This window comes from Podarcis pityusensis (genome assembly GCF_964106645.2).
Source record: "Podarcis pityusensis genome assembly, chromosome: 1".
Taxonomy (NCBI): Eukaryota; Metazoa; Chordata; class Lepidosauria; order Squamata; family Lacertidae; genus Podarcis; species Podarcis pityusensis.
Window position 1 is genome coordinate 122,609,467 of NC_138028.1, and position 27,609 is coordinate 122,637,075.

The following is a 27,609-nucleotide window of genomic DNA, read 5'->3' on the forward strand; positions in this document are numbered from 1 at the left end:
AGAGCCAATGTAGCTCTTTCAAGCCCTGTGTTATGTGGTCTCCACGGCTGCTCCCAGTCACCAGTCCAGCTGCTGCACTTTGGATTAGTTGTAGTTTCTGAGTCACCTTCAAAGGTAACCCCATGTAGAGTGCATTGTGGCCCTTTAATACTTGCAAAAGCTCTTAAACAGATAATGGGTCAAACAGGTGCCAGCTGAAACATCGGACTGGATTCAGCTTGCAAGGCCTGCTAGCCGAAACCCTTGCAAGGACTTTAGCTAGCACTGCAGTGCTTTCCCACATCTTCCCCTGCATGCCTGCACCTCCTCTCCTCACGTCACCCCAAAAATTGGCTCAGTGGAGCGGTCAGAAGAACCCCGAGAACAGCATGCATTTGGAGAAGGGGATTGTTCTGTGTGGCAAGCGGAAATGTTTGTACTGATAGACTGGTTGCCATAGTGCTACACTGAATTTCTCCCGTTGTTTTTAACTGGATGTATTTGAGACTGATACCAATGTGAAAAGAAAACAGAAAAGAGAGTTGAAATTGTATTAAAGCTTGTTAGATGATAATTTTCACCTTGTCTGAGTCATTTGTGAAAGCACTTACATTTCATTTGTCCCCCGTTCACTAGTTTCTAATTGATACATACAGGTGAAACTCAAAAAATTAGAATATTGTGGAAAAGTTCATTTATTTCAGTAATTCAACTTAAAAGGTGAAACTAATATATGAGATAGACTCATGACATGCAAAGCGAGACATGTCAAGCCTTTATTTGTTATCATTGTTATGTTTATGGCATACAGCTGATGAAAACCCCAAATTAACAATCTCAGAAAATCAGAATATTAAATGAAATCAGCAAAACGAGGACTGCAAATAGAGCAATATTGGACCTCTGAGAAGTAGAAGCATGCACATGTACTCAGTAGTTGGTTTGGGCCCCTTTTGCATCAATTACTGTCTCAATGCGGTGTGGCATGGATGCTATCAGCCTGTGGCACTGCTGAGGTGTTATAGAAGACCAGGAAGCTTCAATATCAGCCTTCAGCTCTTTTGCATTGCTCGGTCTCATGTCTCTCATCTTTCTCTTGGCAATGCCCCATAGATTCTCTATGGGGTTTAGGTCAGGCGGGTTTGCTGGCTAATCAAGCACAGTAATCCCATGGGCATTGAACCAGGTTTTGGTACTTTTGGCAGTGTGGGCAGGTGCCAAAGTCCTGCTGGAAAATGAAATCAGCATCCCCATAAAGCTCGTCTGTGGAAGGAAGCATGAAGTGCTCCAAAATCTCCTGGTAGACAGCTACGTTGACCCTGGAATTAATGAAGCACAGTGGACCAACACCAGCTGATGACATGGCTCCCCAAATCTCTTTTCTGATGAGAGCAGCTTTTGCATCTCATTTGGAAACCAAGGACCCAGAGTCTGGAGGAAGAATGGGGAGGCACACAATGCCAGATGCTTGAAGTCCAATGTGAAGTTTCCACAGTCTGTGTTGATTTGGGGAGCCATGTCATCAGCTGGTGTTGGTCCACTGTGCCTCATTAAGTCCAGGGTCAATGCAGCCGTCTACCAAGAGATTTTGGAGCACTTCATGCTTCCTTCCACAGACGAGCTTTATGGGGATGCTGATTTCATTTTCCAGCCGGACTTTGGCACCTGCCCACACTGCCAAAAGTACCAAAACCTCGTTTCACCTGTAGACACAATATTTTTTATAAAAAAGCACAATTGGGATCGCTTTGTTCTAGAAAGGATGTAATGTGAAGTTGGGGTAGGAGGAGTTTTTGCATAATTAAAAGACCCCCGCTGGAGGTTGTTTTGGACCTCAAACATGGGGGAAGGTTAAAGGTCTGGCCAGGGCTACTGAAGAAACATCTTAGTAAAACAGAACTGCTTTACTTTATTTAAAAATATTTTAAATGACAATGTAAAGTAAGGCGTTTCTTTCTGACCATACAAACATGGTCCTTTTGATAATCGTCTCGCATTGGCCCCAAAGCTACCACAACTGGGAACTATAATGTAGTTAATACGTGTATGTAATGAATGTGCACATTTGGGGTTATGTAATGAGCAGTCTTGAGACTCTGAGGGAAAGTTTAACTCTCTCCCACACTCTTACTCAGTCCTGACAGAAAACTCTCTGAAGCTGCTATTTGCGTTTTGAGGGGAAGCTCCCATCGGTGCCTATGGAGGCTTCTTTTGAAGTTCAAACAGCAGCTTCAGACAGGATTTTATTTTTAAAAAACGGGAAAGTATTAAACTTCCTTTCCTCACTTCTCACCAACCAAAAGCTGCTTCCCCCTGGCTGCTGTTTTCAAAACGATCAAATCAGTACCTAAGAATAATGACCTCCGTTTTTTTGTTTTGTTTTTTTGTTTCGTTTTTCCAGGTAGGAGAGGATTCCCGCCATTCAGGACCTCCTGTTTTGCCGCGGCCATCAAGCACATTCAACACAGTGAGCAGGGCTCAATACCAGGACATGGTTCCTGTGGGTATGTGTGCCTTGTAGAGTCATGCTTTGTTTGCATTTTGCATGGGAGGGCTGTGTCTTACGTTACCATTTTAAGGCATGAGGTTTCTCCCGCAATTTACTGCTGTTCTAAAAAACAAAACAAAATATTGGGCAGGATCCAGTGTTGCACGAGTGGACTTAAGTGAAATGTATACTGTGAGATACTAGGTGTGGCTCTGCTATATGCACACATCTTGCTTGGGGTAAACTCTTGGCGTTAAATGCTATGCTATAATGCTATAATGTTGTAACCCTGGAGGTGTTCCTCTACAACTGGAGCTGGTTATTTTGGTTTTCTGTGAGCATTTTTCTCGGTCTCGTGCCTTAGGGTTGCTAAGCACCCAGCATTTTGCAGGACTACCTGAGCCAAACGCCTTTTTGGAGGCCACTCTGTGACTTTTCACACATGGATTAGCTAGAGTCTGATGTTGACAGGCGATAGGACGGGGTAGGAGGATAACGTTGGAAAAAGAACATCCAAATCGTTCTAGCTAATTAGCTCCTGGACTGGTAGCAACTTCCACCCACCAGAGCTCAATACAGGAACCCTGAGAGAAATGGGTGAGAGCTTAGTTAGACAGGGCTGAAAGTGGGGAGCTTGTTCTCGGAAAGTGAGCACTTGCTGTCGGTGAGATTGCAAAGCCTCTTCGCATTTTTAAAAAAGTTTCTGTAACTAGGAACACATTGTACAAAAGGGACTTTAAAAAGTTATCTATAGCAAGGCATTGCCAGGGTTAAAAAGGTAAAGGGACCCCTGACCGTTAGGTCCAGTCGTGACTGACTCTGGGGTTGCAGCGCTCAATTCGCTTTATTGGCCGAGGGAGCCGGCTTACAGCTTCCGGGTCATGTGGCCGGCATGACTAAGCCACTTCTGGCAAACCAGAGCAGCGCACGGAAAGGCCGTTTACCTTCCTGCTGGAGCGGTACCTATTTAACTACTTGTACTTTGATGTGCTTTCGAACTGCTATGTTGGCAGGAGCAGGGACCGAGCAACAAGAGCTCACCCCGTCGCGGGGATTCGAACCGCCGACCTTCTGATCGGCAAATCCTAGGCTCTGTGGTTTAACCCACAGCGCCACCCGAGTCCCCTAGGTTTAATGTGCCATTTAGCTCCTAGCTTTCATATCTCTGTTTCCAACACTGTGTAGGTGTGTTTCACATATGCTCCTGTCACACCTCCCAGGCCTCCAGTTTGCTAGGAAAACTGAATTACTGTGTCATGAAATGAAAAGTTTAGAAAGCTTTGACCTAGAGTCTTCCTGCCTCCTTTCCAAAGCCCGGTAAGCAGTCCTCCAGCTGGGGGCTCCTGGCTTTCTGGACCCCCAGAAACAAACCCTCATGTAAGTTATGAGTTACCTGCATTACCTTACTTTTATTTAAAAGGGCTCACAGATGCAGTGAGAATGTCTTGTCCCTTAGGAAGGGAGTTCTGCGTTCACCTGCATGCTGCTCGTTAACGTTAAACCTTAGGTAGTCTTAAAACAATGGCTTTAATGTGAAGCACAAACCAGGTGAATTGAAAGATCAGTCTGAGCCTTACTTTTGAATCCTGATGTTCCATTTGGTATGAAAATGAAGGAATCTAGCTTCTGAGATGTATGCTGATGTAAATCATTAATACAGATCACATGGGTGCAATTTTGAGCATGCGACTTCAGACATGGATGGTGCCAAACAACTTCTACATCTAGAGTGGATGTAAAACTCCAGGCTTCAATCAAAAAGCCATTCATGGGAGAGGGGTGTCTTGTTAACTCACTCAATTATCAAGAAGTGTCAGTGTTGTAGTGAGTCCTTGGTTTTGGCCTACAACAACAACAATTTATTTATCCTCCGCCCAACTGGCTGAGTTTCCCCAGCCACTCTGGGCGGCTTCCAATTGCGTGTTAAAAACAATACAGCATTAAATATTAAAAACTTCCCTAAACAGGGCTGCCTTCAGATGTCTTTTAAAGATAAGATAGCTACTTTTTCCCTTCACATTTGAAGGGAGGGCCTTCCACAGGGCGGGTGCCACTACCGAGAAGGCCCTCTGTCTGGTTCCCTGTAACCTCACTTCTCGCAATGAGGGAACCGCCAAAAGGCCCTCGGCCCTGGATCTCAGTGTCCGGGCTGAATGATGGGGGTGGAGACGCTCCTTCAGGTATACAGGACCAAGGCCGTTTAGGGCTTTAAAGGTCAGCACCAACAGTTTGAATGGTGCTCGGAAACGTACTGGGAGCCAATGCAGATCTCTCAGGACCAGTGTTCTGTGGTCCCGGCGGCCGCATTCCCAGCCACCAGTCTAGCTGCCGCATTCTGGATTAATTGCAGTTTCCGAGTCACCTTCAAAGGTAGCCTCACATAGAATGCATTGCAGTAGTCCAAGCGGGAGATAACTAGAGCATGCACCACTCTGGCAAGACAGTCCGCAGGCAGGTAGGGTCTCAGCCTGCGTACCAGGTGGAGCTGGTAGACAGCCGCCCTGGACAAAGAATTAACTTGCCCCTACTAAGACAGAGCTTGGCCACCATTATCAAAGGTGCAGAGTAATTGGCAGGATTTAATCTCTGTCTTAAAAATGTTTTGTTTTTTTTTAATTGATGATTGTTATTTTTACATCTTAATGTTCTGTTGTTTTTAAACTTGCAAGTTGCTTTGTGTGTCCACTTACACGAAAGCAGAGTCTAATATGCATTAAGAAGATTTCAACGAAAGAGTTTCCATGACATTTTGTGCCGGGGTTTTTTTAAAAAAAATAAAATGCACAAAAAGACCACATTTAAGCGGTACACCATTTTGTACACTTTTCAATGCTTTTCATAATAATAATAATAATAATAATAATAATAATTTTTATTTATACCCTGCCCTCCCCAGCCAAGGCCGGACTCAGAGCGGCTTACAAGCAATAATAAAAACAAGTTAAATGATTACAACTTAAAAACAAAATTAAAAAATACAACATTAAAATATTGAAACATTTAAATATTAAAATGTAGCCTCATCGCAGAAGGAGAAGGAAAAGAAAAAAGAAAGAGAGGGAGGGAATCAAATTGGCTCCAAGCCAAAGGCCAGGCGGAACAACTCTGTCTTACAGGCCCTGCGGAAAGAAATCAGATCCTGCAGGGCCCTGGTCTCATGAGGCAGAGCGTTCCACCAGACCGGAGCCAGAGTTGAAAAGGCCCTGGCTCTGGTTGAAGCCAATCTAACTTCCTTAGGGCCCGGGACCACTAGGGTGTTTCTATTTATGGACCTTGAGGCTCTCCGTGGGGCATACCAGGAGAGGCGGTCCCATAGGTACGAGGGTCCTAGGCCGTGAAGGGCTTTAAAGGTCAAAAGCAGCACCTTAAATCTGACCCTGTACTCCACCGGGAGCCAGTGCAGCTTGAAAAGCACTGGGTGAATATGCTCCCATGGCAGAGACTCCGTGAGGAGTCTCGCTGCAGCATTTTGCACCCGCTGGAGTTTCTGGGACAGCTTCAAGGGCAGCCCCGCGTAGAACGAATTACAGTAGTCAAGCCTGGAGATGACCGTCGCATGGATCACTGTGGCCAGGTCGGGGCGGGAAAGGTAAGGGACCAACTGCTTGATGCGGCGAAGGTGGAAAAATGTCGCCTTGGCTGTTGCTGTAACTTGCGCCTCCGTGGAAAGGGAGGCGTCAAGGATTACACCCAAACTCTTAACGGAAGGCAATGGCACTAATTGGGCCCCCGCAAGAGAAGGGAATTGGTCCCTCATCCCCATGCCATCCCGACCCAGCCATAGGACCTCTGTCTTCAAAGGATTTAGTTTCAATCGGCTCCCATGAAACCATCCAGCCACAGCTTCCAAGCATCTGGTCAGTGTGTTTGGGGCCGGGTCGGTGTGGCCATCCATCAGCAGATAGAGCTGAGTGTCACCAGCATATTGGTGACAGCCCAGCCCAAAGCTCCGGATAATCTGGGCAAGGGGGCGCTTAAAGATGTTAAAAAGCATTGGGGAGAGGATTGCGCCCTGCGGCACTCCACACACCAAGGAGTGGCGCGACAACATTTCCCTCCCTAGTGCCACCCTCTGTCCCCGACCAGAGATAAAAGAGCACAGCTAGTTACGGGCTATGCCCTGTATCCCCACATCTGCGAGGCGGTGGTCCAGAAGATCATGATCAACCATGTGAAAGGCTGCTGACAAATCTAAAAGGATCACCAGTCCTGACCCGCCTCGATCCAGCTGTCTACGGAGATCGTCTGTTAGGGCAACCAGAGCCGTCTCGGTCCCAAAACCAGGACAGAAACCGGACTGAAATGGATCTAAAGCCGATGTTTCCTCCAGAAACCTACCAAGCTGTTCAGCAACCGCTCTCTCAATTACCTTACCCAGATATGGAAGATTTGAAACTGGGCGGTAATTGGATAGGTCTAAGGGATCTAATGAAGTTTTCTTTAAGAGTGGACATACCACTGCTTCCTTCAGTTCCCCTGGGAATGTCCCCGTGTCAAGGGACAAATTGATAATTTCAACCAGGGGGGTCCGCGCAACATCTGGACACTCCCTAATCAGCCAAGACGGGCACGGATCAAGGAGGTAGGTGGTGGGCCTACTAACTTGGAGGAATCTATCCACATCAGTAGGGAGTATTCGATCGAAATGGTCCAACACTGGACCTGAATTCAGTGCAGTCATTCATGAAAATGTACCTTTTGCAAACATGCTTTGTATAAAAAAGTATTTTTTGTGCATATATTCTGCACACTGAAACCACTGTGCAGAATCCAGAAAAGTGTGTGATCTGCCTGGGAGTTGCATTCCAATCCCCAAATTAGTTTGGGAGTGTCAGATTGGGCCATTTTGCTGCAAAAAGAGACCGAGTGAATTCCTCTCCCATTCCTTCACCGTACATTTTGCCTTTGTTGAACATTATTTAACATTATTCATCAATATTAGGTTATCCATGGATATATAGCCACAGAAAAGTTCTGTGGCAGAAGCCTCTGTTTGTGTGGCGTTCCGCATGAACATTGTAGCCTTGCTGAGCTTTGGAAAAATATGAAAGCTGTTCAGAAATATCTGCTTGAGAAAAACACAAACATTGAAAATTGCAAATATAGGCAGTGAACATTTGCTCAATAAATATGCGAGTTAAGTGTGCCACAGTTTGATATTCTGCATCCGGCAACCTTAAGTGTGCAGCAGATTGTTATCAGAACAGAACAGCAAGAGCAGTTTCAACAGAAAAGCATTCTTTCAGGTTGATCATTTTTGTGTGCTGTTTTCTGCGTGAAATGCTCGATTATGAAAGTTGCAAGGTGCTCACCGGTTTAATAAGTGGCTCAGGTTTCTGCACAGCACTGTTGCTTTTAATATCAGCTTTGCCTTTTCAGTGGGTTGAGTTGTCTTGGAAACTGCTTGTGCGCCCGATTCTTACTTACACACGGCAAAACCCATTGGCTCCAGTTATGGTGATTCATGCCTTTCAAGAACAGAAGCTAATTCACTGAATGTAGCAGCTGTCACATTGTGGGGGAAGACACCCACGGCCAATTAACCTGATGGAGTGCCTGGATGTTTGCTCAGCGGCACTGTTTCTTGACAGTCGCTGCTGATTTAAGCTTCTGCTGCTGCCCATTCCCTCAGTGTTGCATATGGTAACGCTTTGAAAAAGCTTCTCTACTTCAAATGCAACTACAGAATGGATTCCAGGCCTTGTAGGCTCCGGTCCTAAACCTACTTATGTAAGGAGCAAGCCCAATTTAACTTAGTAGGGCTTACTTCTGAGCAGGGTGGACTTGATTGAAATCAAATCGATTTAAATCACTAGTCAGTAAGACTTGTTTTAAATCATTATTTTTACAGAAAGACTCGTTCTTGCTGGTATCATCTTAATATTTACAACCAGGGGAAGGTTTCGTTTTTGGAATAATAAATTTTCAGAGTAGTTTTTACAGTTACATCAAAAATTATTGATTTGGTTATACTATTAGAAATACATAGACAGATAATGATGAAATTGTTGTGAGTTTTAATAAGTAAACTCTCTATATTTGGACAACTTTTCTGCTGCACTTTATTGGAAGGAGAAAAATAATCATTTCCTTAATAACAATTTAAACTAATTATTTAACTAAAGCAATTACATTATAGCATATGTATCAATGTTTGTTAACTCATGTGGTTCAACAATTTTTTTTTTAAAAAAACACCCTTAAGACTGAGTTTTAGCACACATGAAAAACTTAAAACAAATCCTTATTTCCTGATGCATAGACTTTGGACTATAATATAACTTAAATAGAAAACTATCTTTAGAAAGATTTTATTTTATTTTAAAAATCCAATTAAAATCACAAAGTTCCGATTTAAATAAAAAAAATCTGATTTTTTTTTAAAAAAATCATTTATTTTTATCCACCCTGCTTTCGAGTAAGCATGCAAAGGATTGTGTTGCCTATCCGGTTGGAGCCTGAGTGATAACGTTCATTCTGTACTCTGAATTTAATTCTTCTTGTGTTTTAGCGTACTAGGTGTACAGATTCTAGTTTGCTTTTTTTTTTAAACTTAAATTTTGTCTGCACCGGATGACTGCAGGTCAGCACACCCAAGCAGCTAGACATCGTTACTTATAAACTGTGGTTCTTGCCACAGGAAGCAGCACTGCCACAAATGTTTTTCTGTGTGGATAGCAACTTTGATGCTGCTGCAGCTATCCTGTTCAATAGTGCTTATGGCACAAGTTCCTCCACCCGTGTACCTACATCACTTCAAATCTTCCAACAACTATGAATCACCTTTATTCTGGTTCTCCCCATGCCTTACCCCATCTTTGGGAAGAAAAAACAGAGAGTAAAATCATCAGTAGTATAGTGGGAAATTCTGATGTGCAGAGTCTTGTGATAGTCATAGTCATGCCCCCGCGTGACCATGCCTCTAAGCATCTGGGATAGCTCAATTGTTAAAGCACGAGACTCTTAATTTCAGCGTCATGGGTTTGAGCCCCACATTGGGAAAAGATTCCTGCATTCCCGGGGGTTGGACCAGATGACCCTCATGGTCAACGCTACAATTCTATGATTATTCAATAATCTTATGATTACAAAATCATCATCATCATAATTAGATTGCAATGGTTAATGCAAGTCTTCATGTGCTGCCTTTTAGGGTGGCTCTGTGGGTTAAACCACAGAGCCTAGGGCTTGCCAATCAGAAGGTCGGCGGTTTGAATTCCCGCGACGGGGTGAGCTCCTGTTGCTCAGTCCCAGCTCCTGCCAACCTAGCAGTTAGAAAGCACGTCAAAGTGCAAGTAGATAAATAGGTACCGCTCCGGTGGGAGGGTAAATGGCATTTCCGTGTGCTGCTCTGGTTTGCCAGAAGTGGCTTAGTCATGCTGGTCACATGACCCAGAAACTGTACTCCGGCTCCCTCGGCCAATAAAGCAAGATGAGCGCTGCAACCCCAGAGTTGTCCACGACTGGACCTAATGGTCAGGGGTCCCTTTACCTTTACTATTTTCTGCTCGCATGCAGGGACAGATGATTTGGAGTGCTCCAATATTTTCTTTCAGGGTGGCTTTTCTGTTTTATAGCATAGCTTGAGCACCATTCCCTTGAAACCAAAGCACCTTATGTTTTTAGTGTTTCTAGTGCTTAGCTTCAGAGCATACAGTGGCTAAAAAACTCCCCTTCCATGCTGATTGGGTGGTTCTGCCATGCTGGAAACAGAGGCCCTGCAGGTAATAGTAATGGCTCTTCCGTACCCCCATGATCCTGGACCACCGCACCACTGATGATCATCATGTTAAGGGTTAGATTTAGCTAGCAGGGGCTAAGTGCCAAAAGATAGTTGTTGTCCCTTTGGAAAAGACACCTCCTTCTCCATAAAGGCATCCATTTCTCAGGGAGATGGTAAAGGTAAAGGGACCCCTGACCATTAGGTCCAGTCGCGGATGACTCTGGGGTGAGCAGGTGTATAGCTTCTGAGTCATGTGGCCAGCATGACTAAGCCACTTCTGGCGAACCAGAGCAGCGCACGGAAATGCCATTTACCTTCCCGCCGGAGCAGTACCTATTTATCTACTTGCACTCCGTGCTTTCAAACTGCTAGGTTGGCAGGAGCTGGGACAGAGCAATGGTAGCTCACCCCATCACAGGGATTCGAACCGCCAACCTTCTGGTCGGCAAGCCCTAGGCTGTGTGGCAAGCCCTAGGCTCTGTGGTTTAACCACAGATGGTAGTGGAGCCTAACCCCCCCCCCCCAAGGTTTTAGTTAGCTGTATTTTCCAGTAAGATGCCCTTTCTTGAATTTTCAGCTTACAACGACAAGATTGTTGCTTTTCTGCGACAGCCCAATATCTTTGAAATTCTGCAGGAGCGGCAACCAGATCTTACCAGGAATCATTCACTCAGGTGAGCATAGTACTAACCTTTATTTCCCAACATCGAAGCCGGCTGTTGGTTTAATTTTGAGTTGCAAGCAAAATACGGCAACCTGTTTAATATATCCGCTTATTACCTGCCTTCAGCCTTAATGATAAAACTATGGCTTATTGTGTGTTGGAGTGGGAGGCTCTTGTGCCTCCCCCCAGCTGAGCACAGCTGCAAGGAAGATTTCAATTTAGTGCAACAGTTTGGTATTGCATACAAACCCTCAACTGTGTTAATCTTATCTGCTCTGTTGAATGAGTCCGCTTCACAAAACAAGCTTTGAAGCTGGCTTGCTTCAGTCAGCTGTAGTTGAGACTAACCACAGTTTGTCCAGGTTCAGACAAAACACTTAAGTGCATGCACCCGAATTTCTTCCTTGAGGTTATACTGGAAGGGAAAGGGGAGCGTTCAAGCCCCAGGGTCGCTCAGGCTTGGTTGCAACATAAGTAAGAGTTTGTTGTTGCCACCACCTCAGATGATGGTGGACTCCCTGCACTCCCAATAATACTTCCCTCTGCCCACTGCCACTGCAGAAATTGGGGCGGCCTCTTTGCAGCTACCTGTGCACCCTGGCACATCCTAGCACCATCATCCAAAATCAATATATATTACTCCTACTACTACTACTACTATTACTACTAATAATAATTTCTTCCCCCGCCATCAAAGAGAAAGCTTTTAGCTAGATTCACATACTCAGAGATGCCAGAATATGGGGTGGCTTCCAATTGAGTGTTAAAAACAATACAGCATTAAATATTAAAAACTTCCCTAAACAGGGCTGCCTTCAGATGTCTTTTAAAGAGAAGATAGCTGCTTATTTCCTTCACATCTGAAGGGAGGGCGTTCCACAGGGCGGGCGCCACTACCGAGAAGGCCCTCTGTCTGGTTCCCTGTAACCTCACTTCTCGCAATGAGGGAACCACCAGAAGGCCCTTGGCGCTGGATCTCAGTGTCCGGGGCTGAACGATGGGGGCGGAGACGCTTCTTCAGGTGTACAGGACCGAGGCCATTTAGGGCTTTAAAGGTCAGCACCAACGCTTTGAATTGTGCCCAGAAACGTACTGGGAGCCAATGTAGATCTCTCAGGATGTTATGTGGTCCTGGCGGCCACTCCCAGGCACCAGTCTAGCTGCCGCATTCTGGATTAATTGCAGTTTCTGGGTATAAACTAATAAACTAAGGCCTCATAGGAGCTGCATCTCATAATGTCAGATGGAAGATAGTAGCACCTCTACAACACTCCTCCCCCTGTCTGTCACTGGGTTGGGGGGGGACACCACCGACCAAATTTGTCCCCTTGGGTAAGGATCACAGTTCTGTCTCCTACACTGCCTGGCCTACAGTTCCATATCCTGACCGTGGAGGGAGGCACACCTGTCTCTGGGGGTCCTCAAAGTGGCAAGCCAAAGGGACAATCTCCTTGGATGTCATTTACAGTTGAACCTCGAAAGTCGAACGGAATCCGTTCCGGAAGTCTGTTTGACTTCCAAAACATTTGGAAACCAGGGCATGGCTTCTGCAGCCAATCGAAAGCTGCGGAACCAACGTCGGACGCTCAGATTCCAAAGAACGTTCGCAAACCGGAACACTCACTTCTGGGTTTGCGGTGTTTGGGAGCCAAAACGTTTGACTCGCAAGGCGTTTGATATCCGAGGTACGGCTGTACTTCGGGGTCAACCCCACAGCGCATGACGGAGCCTGTTCTTACAGTGAGGCAGGCTCTAGATGACAACCATGCTGTAATTCCTCACTAAGCAAGCAATTCCACTCACTTCAGTCAGCCCCCAAACTCCCAGGCAGATATCTAACAGAAATAACAAACAGATGCAGGCAGAAAACCACACACACACACTTGCTGGCTGGGGGAGCACACCAGGCAGGGGCCAGGACAGTGCCAGAAATCCTCTCTCTGCTTAGTTCTTCTGCAGGTCTGCTCCCAAAATTGTCACGAAGGGTATGAGAAGCTTTTGAGTTCTCCACAATGTTGCTCAAAGCGGTGGAGAATGGGAGGTAGGAAAAATAAAAATCGAAGAAATTATTCTGGATGTTGCAGCCATGAGTTGTTTCCAAGATGGAGATGGTTTAATGTAAAGTTTGGGACAGATCTGGGTTCCAATCCAGGCATTAATTTCTCAGAGATGGGGAGCAGACATTGCTTCTTCACTTTAGGTGTGTGAACCAATAGCTGCCAGCAATTTTTTAATACTTTTTTTGGTGCTGTTATTTCCCCCCTGAATTATGTCCAGGGAGAGGATATGAATGCTTCTACTGCTCTCTCTGGCCAGCACTCTATGAGTGATGAATGGCGATGGAAAAAGAGTGAAACCAGCTGTAGCTGCATTGGTTCTCTTTCAGCATTGTGAGACTTTTAAAAGTCTCTCAGAGTGACAAATAGTGACAGCACAGCCCTGAAAGGCGAGAAATGAACCAAAAGGAAATCCTGTCTGTGTGGTTCTGAAAGTAAGAGGTGCTTGCATGAAGAGGAATGGCATGTTCTTCTACACGCACACCAGCAGCAGCAACCAAAAGGGATGAGAATGGCTGCTTTTTACAGAAACGATACACGAATTCTAAAAACAGGAGACTGACAGGAGAGTGAATTTCAGATTTTTACCCTCTTTAAAAAATGCAAAGTGTGCTCATGCATGCAGAGAGGAACTTATTAAAAACCAAGAGCGGTTCTTGTAGCACCTTAAAATCGAACAAATTTACTATGGAAGAAGCTTTCCTGAACTACAGTTCCATTGATCGTCTGCATCTGAAGCCGTCTGATGAAGCAGAACTGTAGTCCATGAAAGCTTATGACATTAGAAATGGTTTAGTCTTTTAAGACGCCGCAGCACTGCTTGTTGGTTTTGTGCAAAAGACTTAACATGGCTGCTCCTCTGGAAGTTGCTGCTGTATAAGAGCTGGTACATCATGCAAAACATGGGAGTAGAGTGAGGCCATTGTTCTACCTCTTTATTGTCTACACTGACTGGCAGCAGCTGTCCAGAGTTTCAGACAGAGGACCTCTCTCGGCCTTACCTGGAGGTGCCAGGAATTGAACCTGGCATACCTTCTGCATCCAAAGCAGATGCTTTTTCCACTGATCTGCGCCCATTCCCCTAAAAAGGTGTGTGTCAGTCAAAAAGTGGTTAAAAAAAACCCCAAAAACAAAACAGGCAGAAGCTCACCAGACTGCCACTATCTCAAATTGACTGAGCTGGGTTTGCAGAACAATATGCCTTTCTCTCGCTCCTGGTAAGTTCTGTGCTCTTGAAAATTAACAGGATTCTCTTGACGTTTGTGCTGACAGCAGAGCAGGTGCACACGCGTTCTTTCGGAATAGCAATAGCCTTCTCCGGCGCTTGAGCTGCTGCTTGGAATTCAGAGCCACACTACTTGTGTCAAGTTGAAGGATTGATTTCCATTGGTTGGGTACCTGGGAGCAGCGCTTGAGCTTCTGAAAGATGAGGACAACAGCGAAACACAACACACCCTTCTTCCGAATGCATTCGTTTAGGGGCTTGGGTGAGATGGGGGGATGGGGCTGGTTTCGAGATTCCTCCCTTCACGTTGACATGTTGCAGCAGGTCGGAAAATGGTTCCTGAAATGCAGAGGGATAATCTAGAGGTGCACTTGATATACCCAGTGCTTTTCCTCGCTGTCCTGGCGTACGTCAGTGCCTTGTTTGCAAGTGATGCTTTAGAACGCTGTGCCTGCCTCAACAGGGAGAAGATCCAGTTTATTCGGACTGAAGGGACCCCGGGACTCGTGCGCCTGTCTAGTGATGCAGACCTTGTCATGTTACTAAGGTACATGGTGCTGTTCTACAACGAATATGGGTTTGTTCGATTTTTTAATCACCTTGGAACGTTTGTGCAAACTGCTCTGGTGACCTCGGCAAGCTCTCTCTCCCCTCAGTTCTTCGAAATGAAGCTGGGGAGAGATGCAGCCGAGGATTTAGATGACAGAATTGTCCGTGTTAAGTTTCTGAATTGCAGCTTGCTTTCAGTCGAGGATATTTATTTATTTATCTCGATAAACCTGTCAATCCAAATAGACTCCAATCAGTTGTAAAGAGCCACTCGATAGCATGGCTATTGTCGAATCTATGTAATATTGGGGGTGGGCGGGAATTGTAGCCCAAATTTATGCACATATGTAGCCTGTGTTTGTCTCAACATACTTCCTCCCCCACCAAAAAACCCTGGCTTTCTTCATGCCTCTTTGTTGATAAATTGGTTCTACCATCTCTTGCCTTCCAGAATGACTAGTGAAGGGCTTTGGATTAAAACATTTTCGTTTTAATTGAAAACAGCTGCATTTGCACAATTGCGGCTATGCATCTAGATGGAAAGGCAGAAACAGACAGTAGCTCATTCGGTAGAGCATGAGATTCTTAATCTCAGGGTTGTGGGTTCAAGCACGTTGGGCAAAAGGGATTCCTGCATTGTATGGGGTTGGACTACTCACTAAATGAGCCTCGTGCTCCTTTCCAACTCTACAGTTCTGTGGAAAATGCTGGCAGTGCGAGAAGAAGGGAGGGCAAGAGCCAGGAAAGGGCTGGACATTGGCTTAGAAGAAAACCGAATATTTGCATAATTGTGGAAACAAACAAGGGAAGGATAGATACTACAATGTGTATGAAGAAGAGGTAGAATTTTGACTAGGAGGGACCAGAATTCAAGGTTGTATTTCTCACGGAAGAGGAACATATTTTAGGCCATAAGGCAGGGCTCAGCAAACCTTTTCAGCAGGGGGCCAGTCCACTGTCCCTCAGACCTTGTAGGGGGCCGGACTATATTTTGAGGGGGGGGTGTGAACAAATTCCTATGCACCACAAATAACCCAGAGATGCATTTTAAATAAAAGCACAAATTCTACTCATGTAAAAACACGCTGATTCCCGGACCGTCCGCGGGCCGGATTTAGAAGGCGATTGGGCTGGATCTGGCCCCCGGCGTTAGTTTGCCTACCCATGCCAAAAGGTTTGTGGGAATTAGAGAGTGGAGCTCAGCTATTGTTTCAAAGATATGCTGTGCGTTGGCCCTTGCATGAAGACTTCTTATCCCCGTCCTTCATTGATCTCCCATTCCTCTCTTAACCTACATGCAGAGGCTTAAATACAGGTGTGGCATTCAGTGTGCCAACATTGGGCACACAGACATAGTAAAGCTTGCAAGCAGGCATGATCGTGCCCCCCCCCAAAAAAACGAAAGACTTATCTGCACATGGACCCTTTATCCCACAGCATTGTTTGTGTCTCATTCACAAAGTGCTTGCTTTGTCATTGACTGAGAGACGAAGGGCTACTCTCAGGAGATGCAGTGTAAAGATTCATGATGTTGTGATGTTGGGACCACAACGTACCATACTTTTCCATGTATAAGACTAGTTGTTGTTTTTTTACTAAAAAAATAATGTTTAAAAAGGGGGGTAGTCTTATACATGGGGGCAATCTCCCCCCCCTTTTCTTAATTTTGAGTCCCCCAAAATAGGGGCGTCTTATACACTGGGGCATCTTATACACGGAAAAATACGGTATGCATCTTTCTCGGAATCCTGTCCCAAATACATGAAAGAATGCCAGGTGATATTTTAGAGCAGGCAAAACTAATTACAGTGAGCATGATTGGAAGCAGGAATGGTAGGTTTGGAGGATGTGCTTGACCCTTTTCCTTGTTCTCTCCCCCCCCCCCCATTTTCTTTTAGTTTATTTGAAGAGGAAATAATGTCATATGTACCGCCGCATGCCTTACTTCATCCCAGTTATTGCCAATCTCCACGAGGTTCCCCAGTGTCCTCTCCTCAGAACTCTCCAGGTAAGCCCTGCTACAACTGCATCAATGGTAGAGAGTTAACCTGATGTTCTCATCTGTTTTCATGGACTTCTTTGTGCAAACAAGCAGGAGGTGAAAACTTTGGCTGTTGCGGCTACACCGATATCATATTCTTCGTTGTAGGCATCCAAACAGCCTTTCCCAAAGACATTTTCTTTGTAAGGCATGGCCAGTGGAGATATATTTAGCTTTATTGAATAGAGCCACAAATGTGATTCTTTTCTGTTACTAGTACTGGAAAGCCTAAAAATGAAAGGGGTGCCATTTCTTAATCTTGTCGTTTAAGAAAGCACTACAAATATGGGTTCGAATAGCTTATCTCTCATTGGATGGTGGTATTCTGGAATAAGAACAAATCTTTTAAAGATTTGTTAAAGACTACAGTCGTACCTTGGAAGTTGAATGGAATCCGTTCCAGAAATCCGTTCGACTTCCAGAACGTTTGGAATCCAAAGCGTGGCTTCTGATTTGCTGCAGGAAGTTCCTGCAGCCAATCGGAAGCTGTGGAAGCCCTGTCGGATGTTCGACTTCCAAAAATAGTTCGCAAACTGGAACAGTCACTTCTGGGTTTGTAGTTTTCAGGAGCCAACATGTTCGGGAACTAGACTGTTCCAAAACCAAGGTACGACTGTACTCCTTTTAAATAAATAAATAATAGCTTTAAGTAAAGGTTTTCTTGAGTTACGAAACAAACAAATAAACAGCGAAAAGTACATCTGTTGTAGGACTATTGGCACAACATAAATCTCAAGCTCCATGTAAATTAATAGACAGGTATGCAGGTAGAAAGCTAGCAGAGATCTGAGGGCTATCCAAGGTATTGCATAGAATGACATGTGTATGAATATCTTTCTGGTAGACAGAAAGTCGTTTGTGTGCTCAGTTCAATGAGCTCCTGGCCCTTGGAGGGACCAAGGTCATTTCACTGAGGCCAAGTTACCTGTTCTGAAGAAGGTGACAGGGTTGTCGGAAGTGTTCAGGAATGTGACAGCTGCTTCCCACTCCCAAACTTAGGATCAAAACTTGTGGGCCTTAATGTTAATGTCAGTCAAAGTTTTTTGGATCTATATACTCTTATACTCTGTCCAAATAACTCTGTCTGTCAGGGAGACTTTTGTGTTTCTGTTGAGAATCGAAGTGTCTCAGAGTGGCCGGGGCAACCCACTCAGATGGGCGGGGTACAAATAATAAAACTATTATAAATTATTATTGTGTTGAGTGCGGACCACATAATTCTTTTTCCAGTCCCAGTACTTTATGCTCCCATTTACATGACATGAAAAGCCATAAAATGCTATTTATTTATTCCTAAGACCCACACATACGTACAAAGTGCATGTGAGAGAGTGAGAGAGAAAGAGGCATGTGCATGCTTACATAAATATTTCTTTTTTAAAAGTAAACCTTCCTTTCTTTTGTTGCTCTTACGGATGGAATAATTGCTCTAATTGCCCAGGAAATTCTTGACGGTGACAACTGATTTGTAATAAGAACTTGCCATGTGCTGAAAGGATAATTTAGTGGTGTTTTATGAAACGTGAGGTGATGTATTCAAGAGTCGGTTGTCATGCACAGTCCTTGTGTACATCTGGAATAATAACCAGTAAAAATAAGAACGTGATAAAAAGTATTTAGGGCACTTGTATGTAAGCAGCAATCCCCAGTGCTAGATTTCAACAAAATGGTAGATGAAACGTATTCAAAATGTACAGTACAGTGGTACCTCGGGTTACATACACTTCAGGTTACATACGCTTCAGGTTACAGACTCCGCTAACCCAGAAATATTACCTCAGGTTAAGAACTTTGCTTCAGGATGAGAACAGAAATCGTGCTCCAGTGGCACGGCGGCAGCAGGAGGCCCCATTAGCTAAAGTGGTGATTCAGGTTAAGAACAGTTTCAGGTTAAGAACGGACCTCTGGAATGAATTAAGTACTTAACCCGAGGTACCACTGTATATGCATTTGAAGCAGCATTTGTGTTTTGATAAAAGTGTGGGAATCAAATATGAGATTTGAATAAGGACAATAACTACAAAGCCTGTAAGCTGCTGACTGCCAGGTACTGGGTGGATGAGGAGGAGGGGTGGGTGCCTCCCTCCCTCCCAGGAACGCCCCCCCCCCCCAGAAGGCACAGAAGCCAAAGACTTGGATCTGGGACACTGGTGCTAGGATACAACTGGATTTAGCAGGCACTCACTCCATCCTTGTCTAGGGGTTGGGGTGACTGGCTAGCAGGCAGGGATAGGCAGGTGTTCCACCACCTGAGACAAAAGGTTGGGCTTGCCTCCTAGCAGTGCTAGCAATGCTCCTGAAGGGACATACTTAACCCTGCTCTTTCTCTGGAAAACAAGTTTTTGTACGGTTTCAAATCCTTCCTTATTAATTTGTTTAATGTCCATTTCTAAAACCTGTTTGACTAGAGGTGACAGCCACACACACACATGAGCATTGCAAACAAACAAGTAACTTGAGCAGAATGATGCCTCCTTCAAACCACTTACAGCTCTGTAAAAAAAAAAAAAATGCTATCTAGATTAAGCTTAATGATGCAAACCTGTGCAAGCTTGCTCAGAAGCGTGTCGCTGTGCAAAAGGATGCAGCCTGAATCTCTTTCTCTTCCTGCCAGTCTATAAAACTGCATACCGGCCTCTCTTATCAGGTCAAAGTCACCATTGCTTTTTCCCAGTCACCTGTCCCATGCCTGTGTGACGGCAGTGTGTCCTTTCCTTTTGCCCATAACAGAAATAGATAAGACTTTTTTTAATATATAGTGATCTGGTTTGGGAATTAACAGCCAGTAGAGTTACTGCTAAAGGTCAGATCTTATAATCCTGGAACTTTCGTTCTTTCTCTGTCCCTCTCACATTCTCTCAGGCACAACAAATATCTCTCCCCCACCCCCGCCACGCAAACACATGAACTTGAAAGTTGCATCGTGTTGTTAGTACACACAAAGAAATTCATTAAAAGCTGCGGTATCATTTTGGGCATGTAGCCATTTCAGCTTCTCAGTTCTGATAACATATTTGTAAGCTTTAGAAATCCAAGGAACAGAGCAGTTATAAAAATAAATTGAAATGAAGACAACCAGGAAGCAAGTGTGTTGAGAGGGTTGTGGTGTTTTTTTTTAAGTACCCTACATAACCAGGATATATATTATACTGACATTTTAGGTGCATGTAATCTTTGAAGTAAAATAGGAAGTTGCTTCACTAAAGTTTTCCCAAAGATAACACTTGTCGTTCATTTACTTGCTTAGCTTAAGAGTTACAGTAAACAGAAATGCAGTGCATTTTGTTAAATGTTGTTTCCCGTCCCCCCTGCACATAGTTCTCTTTTGAGAGATGCTAAGTCTGGAAGTTAACTTTCAAAATTAGGCATGTGTTTTGTTATGAGTCATCTTACACCAGAAGTTAAAGCAGGTTTCTGAGGTTGCAACTGGCAATTCAAGTAATTTGTGCTTTTAGATATTTCCACAGATGGCTAGAGCAGATTACTGCATCTTGGTTTGAACAAAAATCAGGCATGCTCTTTTTCTAAATGTTTTAGAACAGCCTTTTTGGGGCCGGGGGAGGAGGCTGCAGCCCTACACGCTCACTCAGTGGACTTACTTCTGAGTAGACATGTATAGGTTTACCCTCTTTGTGTGTGAATGCATTGTCGGATGTTCATATGTTTTCAGTAGTATGCACCCTTAATTCATTCAGAAAAGTATATTTAAATGTGTGTTCTCCAGGCTGCGCAAAGGCATCACTTATGAAATGCCAATTAAATTTCCAATTAAGGATGCATAGCTTTCGTTTTCTCTCCTGATGGTTAAGAGAAAATCCACAGTTGTCATATTAAAATGGTCATATGCTCATATAATACACTTATGCAAAACAAAGTCTCCCCCTTCTTGTTCTGTGTCAGTCCAGTTCTTTTACTAGTCCATCTTGGTTTAAAATCACCCACACACTTTAGGAGGGGTAGGTTGGTTTTGGTTTTCTCCCCCCCCCCTTTTTTTTTAATACTTACTAGAACCCCTGTGGCCTACTGATACCAAATTTGGAAAGTAAGAGCTCATACTAGGGATCTCCTAACAGTTAAGGCATAACTAATCTGGGTTAAATAATCTGAAACATGCACTGTTGCTAAAAGATCTGAGACTCGTCCTCCTGGATCTGGTCAGGCCCACCTAGTCGAGCCTTCTTTGCAAAAAATAAAGACCCCCTCAACAGCAGGCTTGTTGTTTATTTATTATATTGATATTTACTAAATTTATATGCCACCCTTCATGACAGTTCACAAGATAAAACACAAGTAAATCATTAAACCAAAACAAAACAATAACCCCCCTTCCCACAGACACATTTAAAAGGCTGTAGGATATAAAGCAGCCCAAGGCCTGACTTTTGCCTGGCACCTTCCCTGGGGAGAGCATTCCACGAACGGGGAGCCACTGCAGAGAAGGCCCGTTCTCATGTTGCCACCCTCCAGACCACACATGGAGGAGGCACATGAAGAAGGGCTTCAGATGAGGGGTGTAGAGTCTGGTTTTGTGCATCACCAATTATACAGGAAACTTACCATTCTACTGCTGGTCCCCACACTTAGAATTTACAACTTTCCTCCCTGTATATGTTGCATGTGGTGTTACTGCACTGTCGTCTTCCTCCCAGTCTTGAACATTTCTGACAGAAAGGTGAGTGACAATGATCTTAATAAAATAGGTCTTGTGCTTCTTCTGGCTTCGTTGCAGGTACTACACGGGCTAATGCACGAGCTCCTGCTCCATATAAAAGAGATTTTGAAGCCAAGCTGAGGAATTTCTACAGGAAGCTAGAGACTAAAGGATACGGACAAGGCCCAGGGAAATTGAAGTATGTAGAAGTCTTACATAGAGCCGAGCATATTTCAGAAACAGAACACTGTGCTACGGTCAATTTATTCCCACTAATGCATGCCGCAGAGCCCCAAGCTTGATGTATTTTGTTTGTTTTTAAAGAAAAGCCGTTTTGAGAAGGCAGAGGAGAGGGATGAGGTGTGCTTGAACCTTTTGAAGCTTGCCGTTTCCTCAGTCCAAAACCTACCACAAGTGGTTTTTCTGAAAGAAGTAGGACATCCGAGTTCTGTTACATACTGTTACAAAAGTTGGGTGCCTTCCACTCTCTCTGCCGAGCAGTGACAAGAGCTCATGGTTTCCGGGCTCTTACCCAGGATCTGTGGTCCTTTAGGGGAATTGAGACATGGCAGAGACTCTCATAGCTTTAAGAAATATGGCTTAATCACCTATTTACACCTTCAGTCTGCATGGAGGGAGTCCAGATCTTACAGCATGGTTATTTCAAGAGGGATTTGTCCCCCACAGCAGTGCAGCCAGCCTTCAGCCAGCCTGCCCAAGATGGATCCCAGTCCTCCTCCTCCTCCTCCTCCTCCTCCTCCCTATCACCTCATACCCAGTTACCCTGGTAACTCCCCAAACCCCCAGTTTCTGTTCACACCTCAGGGCAAGGAAGGAGGACAGTTCTCTTGCATTGCCAATGACCCTCAATGGCCCTGTATATTAATGGCCCTACCTTGGCCAGGTCTTTTTGCATAGGCTGGCCCAGGAAAACCTCTGCAGCTTGTATTTCTCCCTTCACATCCCAAATGATCAGATGTCCTACCATTTATTGATTTCTAAGGTTTTGGGGTCCCGCCTCCAAATTTATAACAATTCATTTTCATGTGATTTGTCTTTTCCCCCTGGCAATCCATAATGGGGTTTTTTTGGGGGGGGGGTTAAACCACTTTGGTTTTGTAAACTGCTTTTAGGTGTGGCGGTGTATTTCTTTAAAAATAAATAAATAAAAATGTATATTTATTTATGGAATAAATAAATGTGACACCGAGTATTAGTTGCTGCCATCGAGAGCAAAGAGCTCCCAGGATATGTCAGCTAACATGTTGGGTTGGGATGTTGGAAGGTAAAGGGTAAAGGGACCCCTGACCATTAGGTCCAGTTGTGACTGACTCTGGGGTTACGGCACTCATCTCGCTTCATTGGCCAAGGGAGCTGGCGTACAGCTTCCGGGTCATGTGGCCAGCATGACTAGGCCGCTTCTGGCGAAACCAGAGCAGCGCACGGAAACGCTGTTTACCTTCCCGCCGGAGTGGTACCTATTTATCTACTTGCACGTGCGTTCGAACTGCTAGGTTGGCAGGAGCAGGGACTGAGCAACAGGAGCTCACCCCGTCGTGGGGATTCGAACTGCCGACCTTCTGATCGGCAAGTCCTAGGCTCTGTGGTTTAACCCACAGCGCCACCCGCTTCCCTTGGGATGTTGGAAACTCAAGTTCAAATGCCCACTTGGGACCAAATTAGACATTACATGGCAGGTGTGTGTCACCATCTCTCAGTGGTTTTTAAAAAAAATATATATAATGCACATCAGCTCCAAGAGACTGCAGTCCACACTGCTGTTCCCTCCCCTTTGCCATTTCATGTCCCGTTTGACCCTTGGCTATAAAATACGAGTGATGTACAAAATAAAATACAAGGGACGTGGGTAGCACTGGTCTAAACCAATGAGTCTCTTGGGCTTGCTGATCAGATGGTGGGCGGTTCAAATCCACGCAATGGAGTGAGTCCCCGTACTCTGTCCCAGCTCCTGCCTACCTAGCAGTTCGAAAGCATGCCAGTGCAAGTAGATAAATAGCTACTGCTGCAGTGGGAAGGTAAACGGCGTTTCCGTGCACTCTGGTTTCCATCACGGTGTTCTGTTGCGCCAGAAGCAGTTTAGTCCTGCTGGCCACATGACCTGGAAAACTGTCTGTGGACAAACGCTGGCTCCCTTGGCCTGAAAGCGAGATGAGCACCGCAACCCCATAGTCGCCTTTGACTGGACTTAACCATCCAGGGGTTCTTTAGCTTGCAAGGGATGTCCATAGGTGAGTGACCATGTTTCATCCAACAGCTTTTGTTTTTGGCAAACACCTTCCACCAAATAGCGGCCACTCAAGAATTTAGGTTCCATCATTCTCACCTTGTCCTTTTGGCAGAATTCCATTGGTTTTCTGCATCATGTGTATTAAAGACATTCCCGGTCATTGCAAACTGTAAGTGCTGGAAACGTTTGGCGTCAGTGTTTGTAGTTCAGACTTTTCAGGCTGCTTCTGCCTATTCCGAATCATGCTGGTGCTGGACCAACATCAACTGAATTGCCTACACAGTTCATTTCTTTAGGTAAGCACCCTGTTGTCCTTATGAGGGGAGGAAAAGAAGAAATATCCATCCCTATTGCTCTGGCACAATGCCCAGGAAACTGTTATCTAAATGAATCCTAAGAAATGTTAGATTGGCTCCTAAGACATGGCTTGTAGTGCTAACTTTCCCAGGCAGTCTAAATATAACTAGGGGGAAAAACATTTAAGCTACAAATTATGGCCTCCTTTGATTCCGTTTTGTTTCATTGTGCAGATTAATTATCAGGAGAGACCATTTGCTGGAAGATGCCTTCAACCAAATTATGGGTTATTCAAGAAAGGACCTGCAAAGAAATAAACTGTATGTCACGTTTGTCGGAGAGGAAGGGTGAGTAGAAAAGGGAAGTGGCCCCCAATACAGTATGTACTTTGTACTACGCTTCGCAGCTGCGCTCAAGTATTTCATCTACTGTTTGCGGTCTAGAGCGAGAAGAGGAAGGATTACAGCCAGGAAATGCCTCTCATAAGCCTAGAACTTACAGCTGTTCGAAAATAAGTTCTCCGAGCTTTGTGACATGTGAATTCCTTTGCAAAGCATCAATTAAACTGTGTACATGTTGAGTTCCTTCCAGATCTGTTTTTGGCAGGGAGAGCTCCATCCTGCATATTGCTTTGCACTCGCAAGTTTGCTTCGAGGGGTTGGAAATAGTTTTGCTAGAGATCTAGAAAACTGCAGCATGGTTTGAATTTTCTACAGCCGTTGCAGTAGGTGCTTCAGGCAGTGAATGAGAGAAGATTGACATTATAAAATTTATTGAGCTGTTCAAGAATTTGGCAAGGTTAGACCAGAAGCTTAAAAGAACTAGAGGGTCATTGTTCCTTCCTTCCTTCCTTCCTTCCTTCCTTCCTTCCTTCCTTCCTTCCTTCCTTTCTTCCTTTTTCTATTTTGCACAATTTGCTACTTCTGCTCAAAATGCACTTCTTTTAGAGAAAGAAAGGCATTCCTATATAATCTCAGGGTCTTGCAAGCTGGTGTGTGTGTGTGTGTGTGTGTGTGTGTGTAATGTAGCAAATGATTCATTTCCTCAACATGCATGCAGAATGTTTTGTCACTGAGGATATGTGAATTCTGCACACCAATAATGGCATCAGTTATAGTAATAATCGTTAATATTGACAATACTAATAATCAAGTTTTGGAAGTGGTTTGAGAGTGCTACCAGCACATATTAAATAGTCCCTTCAACATCGCTGATGATGAATACGCTGCTATCTTCTTTTTGTGGTTGTATTAATAAATTTAAAATTAAACTTTATGGGAGGAATTCAGTGTTGTGCTGCTATGAATGTTATGTCACTGTAAGTGTTTTTGCTTGCTTGACGGAACGATCTCCCCTTTCTTCCTCCCATTCTTATTTTATATTGTATCAAGAATGTGAACCACCTTTGGGGCCCTTTTGAAAGCCAGAAAGCGATATACAAATGCTTGCTATAAATAAATTCAGTAAACCATTTTTCAGTGATTGAATGTTTTTACATAACGTGATATGGAACGCATTAACAAATGTGGGCCGGCCTTTGCCTGTGTGTCCATCACCAGCACAATGTGAATCATTCTGATCTGTCCCCCCTGCCCATCTGCATGCCCAAAGAGAGCAAGCTACAAGCCATAACGTTTGTGTGCTGGAACAGTTAAGCATTTGCCCCTGCAGCTGTTGTGTGCAAATGTTTTGCTGGTTTGGCATTACTTCAGCCTTGTGCCAGTTCTTAAATTGTACAAGTAACCTGGCTGTCGGAAGGAGTTGCAATGAATGAACAGTGCAGCAAGGAGGCATGTTAACTATTTGCAGGAAAGCACTGGCTAGAATTAGGTTGTTTTCGTGTGTCGGCAGCAAACCATGCCAATTCAAATGCTGCAACTCAGGAAAGTAGGAGATGGAAGGAAAGTAAGAGATGAGTTTCTCTGTATCAGGTTCCTCAATATGCTGGTGGACTACAACCCCCATCATCCATGACCATTGGCTAGGCTGTCTGGGGTTTATGGGAGTTGTAGTCCGACGGCATCTGGAAGGCACCACAGTGGCTGCCTCTGCTATATATGTAGCTTCTTTCAAGCTGCAGGCCGACTCAGTTTTCTTTCTCTTGGTACTCTATCCAGACATCATAAAAACTTTGTGAAGTTCATAGTGAGATAACACTCCGGCTATGTGTACTGTGCACTTGAAAAATCAAAATATTGTGCTAAGTCAAACCAAATTACTCTCCCTTTTTAAAATAAACAAATTATAGTGTTTCTGTTCCACTTCTCCTACACTCAAAGCCGCTCACAAAAATCAAACTCAACCATAAAACTTATGAAACACAAAATATGGAACAGGCTAAAGTGCTCAGCCTCAACAAATAAGTACAAGTGGTTATACTGAGAAGAGGGGCCTTTGCATCATTTCTTCTGGGCACCAAACTGAAAATTGCATCGTTAGACGACGGAGACACTGCCACCTTGGGTTTGCTTTGCACCTCAGGACATAGGGCCAATCTTCTCAAGCATGTGGGCACGCGATAAAAATCTTAATTCGGAAGAGGCGCACTCGAAGATTAAATTTCCTTGTATTGCACAAGATATTATTGTTTCTGGTAGTCATGGGGAGGAACAAGGAGCTATTTTGGTCATGCTGACAGAAGGAATCCCACTGAACACCCTGTTAGCTTTAGAAATATCGCTGAATATTTCTCCCAATTTTCAGGTATTTGGCAGCCATGACGGCTAGAAACCTGAACTTAAAAAAATGAATAAAACTGTAAGTTGATACCCTCATAATGCTTTTGACCTGTAAAAAATGCTTTCATTTAAGAGAATTGCACAAAACACATATTCGGTCCCTCCAAGCCATATTGAAACAGACTTAAAAAGTAGAAGGCATGTGGGTATTCCCCTATAACTCCTGGTCGTTTGTAGTTCCATAAAGCAGAAGAACTTGTGGGGACGTTTGTTATTAAAGAGACCAAGTCTAGTTTAGAGAAGTCCAGCATTAAATCCTCATGCAGATGTTTGTCTTATAAGAACAGTCTTGGCCTATATGGTACGCAGGCAATTCACCAATGAATAAAGGTTCTACATGGTAACCCTAGTGATAGGTCTGTTTTGCCACTCTCCCCAATGTGCAGTGTCATATCAATGGCATCCGCATGTCTTTCAACATGCCCCATTGCAAGCTTACCCGGGAGATGTCTTCAGGCTGGGTTAACATTTCTCATCTTGCCCAAGCACAGAAGGAATGTTAATGGCATTGCTGTGCTGATGATGATTAATGGCATCCTTTTTTTAAAACACACACACAACCTTAAAATATTGTAGTGCGGGAGTTCAAGAGAAGTTCTTTCCATTCATTGGTGTTAATACACAGACTTCTAGTATAAGCTACCTTCATTCACTATCAAAATTGTGGAATGAATAATTGTGAATCAGGCTAACCTGTCTGGTCCTGAAGGTGTAGTAGAGGCAATGTTTGTATTTTCTGCTTGGGTTCCAGCCAGCATTACTCACTTTTACAGTGCAAACCCTCTCCTCATCTACTGAGAAGTAAGCCCCATTGAGTTCATTAGAGCTTACTATCAAGTTGAGTGAGTAGATGATTGCAGCCTCATTATCTCCAAGCTGTCAGAACTGACACTTGGACATTGGAAAATCCAGTTTGTAGAGTTACACTTGGTTGGTGCTGTTGGCTCAA

The 27,609-nt window shown here is 44.3% G+C and overlaps 1 protein-coding gene across 6 annotated transcripts in view; it reads left to right on the forward strand.

Moving 5' to 3' along the window:
• HECW2 (HECT, C2 and WW domain containing E3 ubiquitin protein ligase 2) overlaps positions 1 to 27,609 on the forward strand; it is a 197,397-nt gene that overhangs the window by 142,634 nt on the left and 27,154 nt on the right. For all 6 annotated transcript variants that reach the window (XM_081023230.1, XM_081023231.1, XM_081023226.1 and 3 more), the window contains 6 exons: positions 2,381 to 2,483; positions 10,768 to 10,864; positions 14,600 to 14,683; positions 16,584 to 16,693; positions 21,456 to 21,576; positions 24,156 to 24,269. In XM_081023230.1, coding sequence (XP_080879356.1) covers positions 2,381 to 2,483; positions 10,768 to 10,864; positions 14,600 to 14,683; positions 16,584 to 16,693; positions 21,456 to 21,576; positions 24,156 to 24,269 — 629 coding nt within the window. The remainder of the gene's footprint in view (positions 1 to 2,380; positions 2,484 to 10,767; positions 10,865 to 14,599; positions 14,684 to 16,583; positions 16,694 to 21,455; positions 21,577 to 24,155; positions 24,270 to 27,609) is intronic.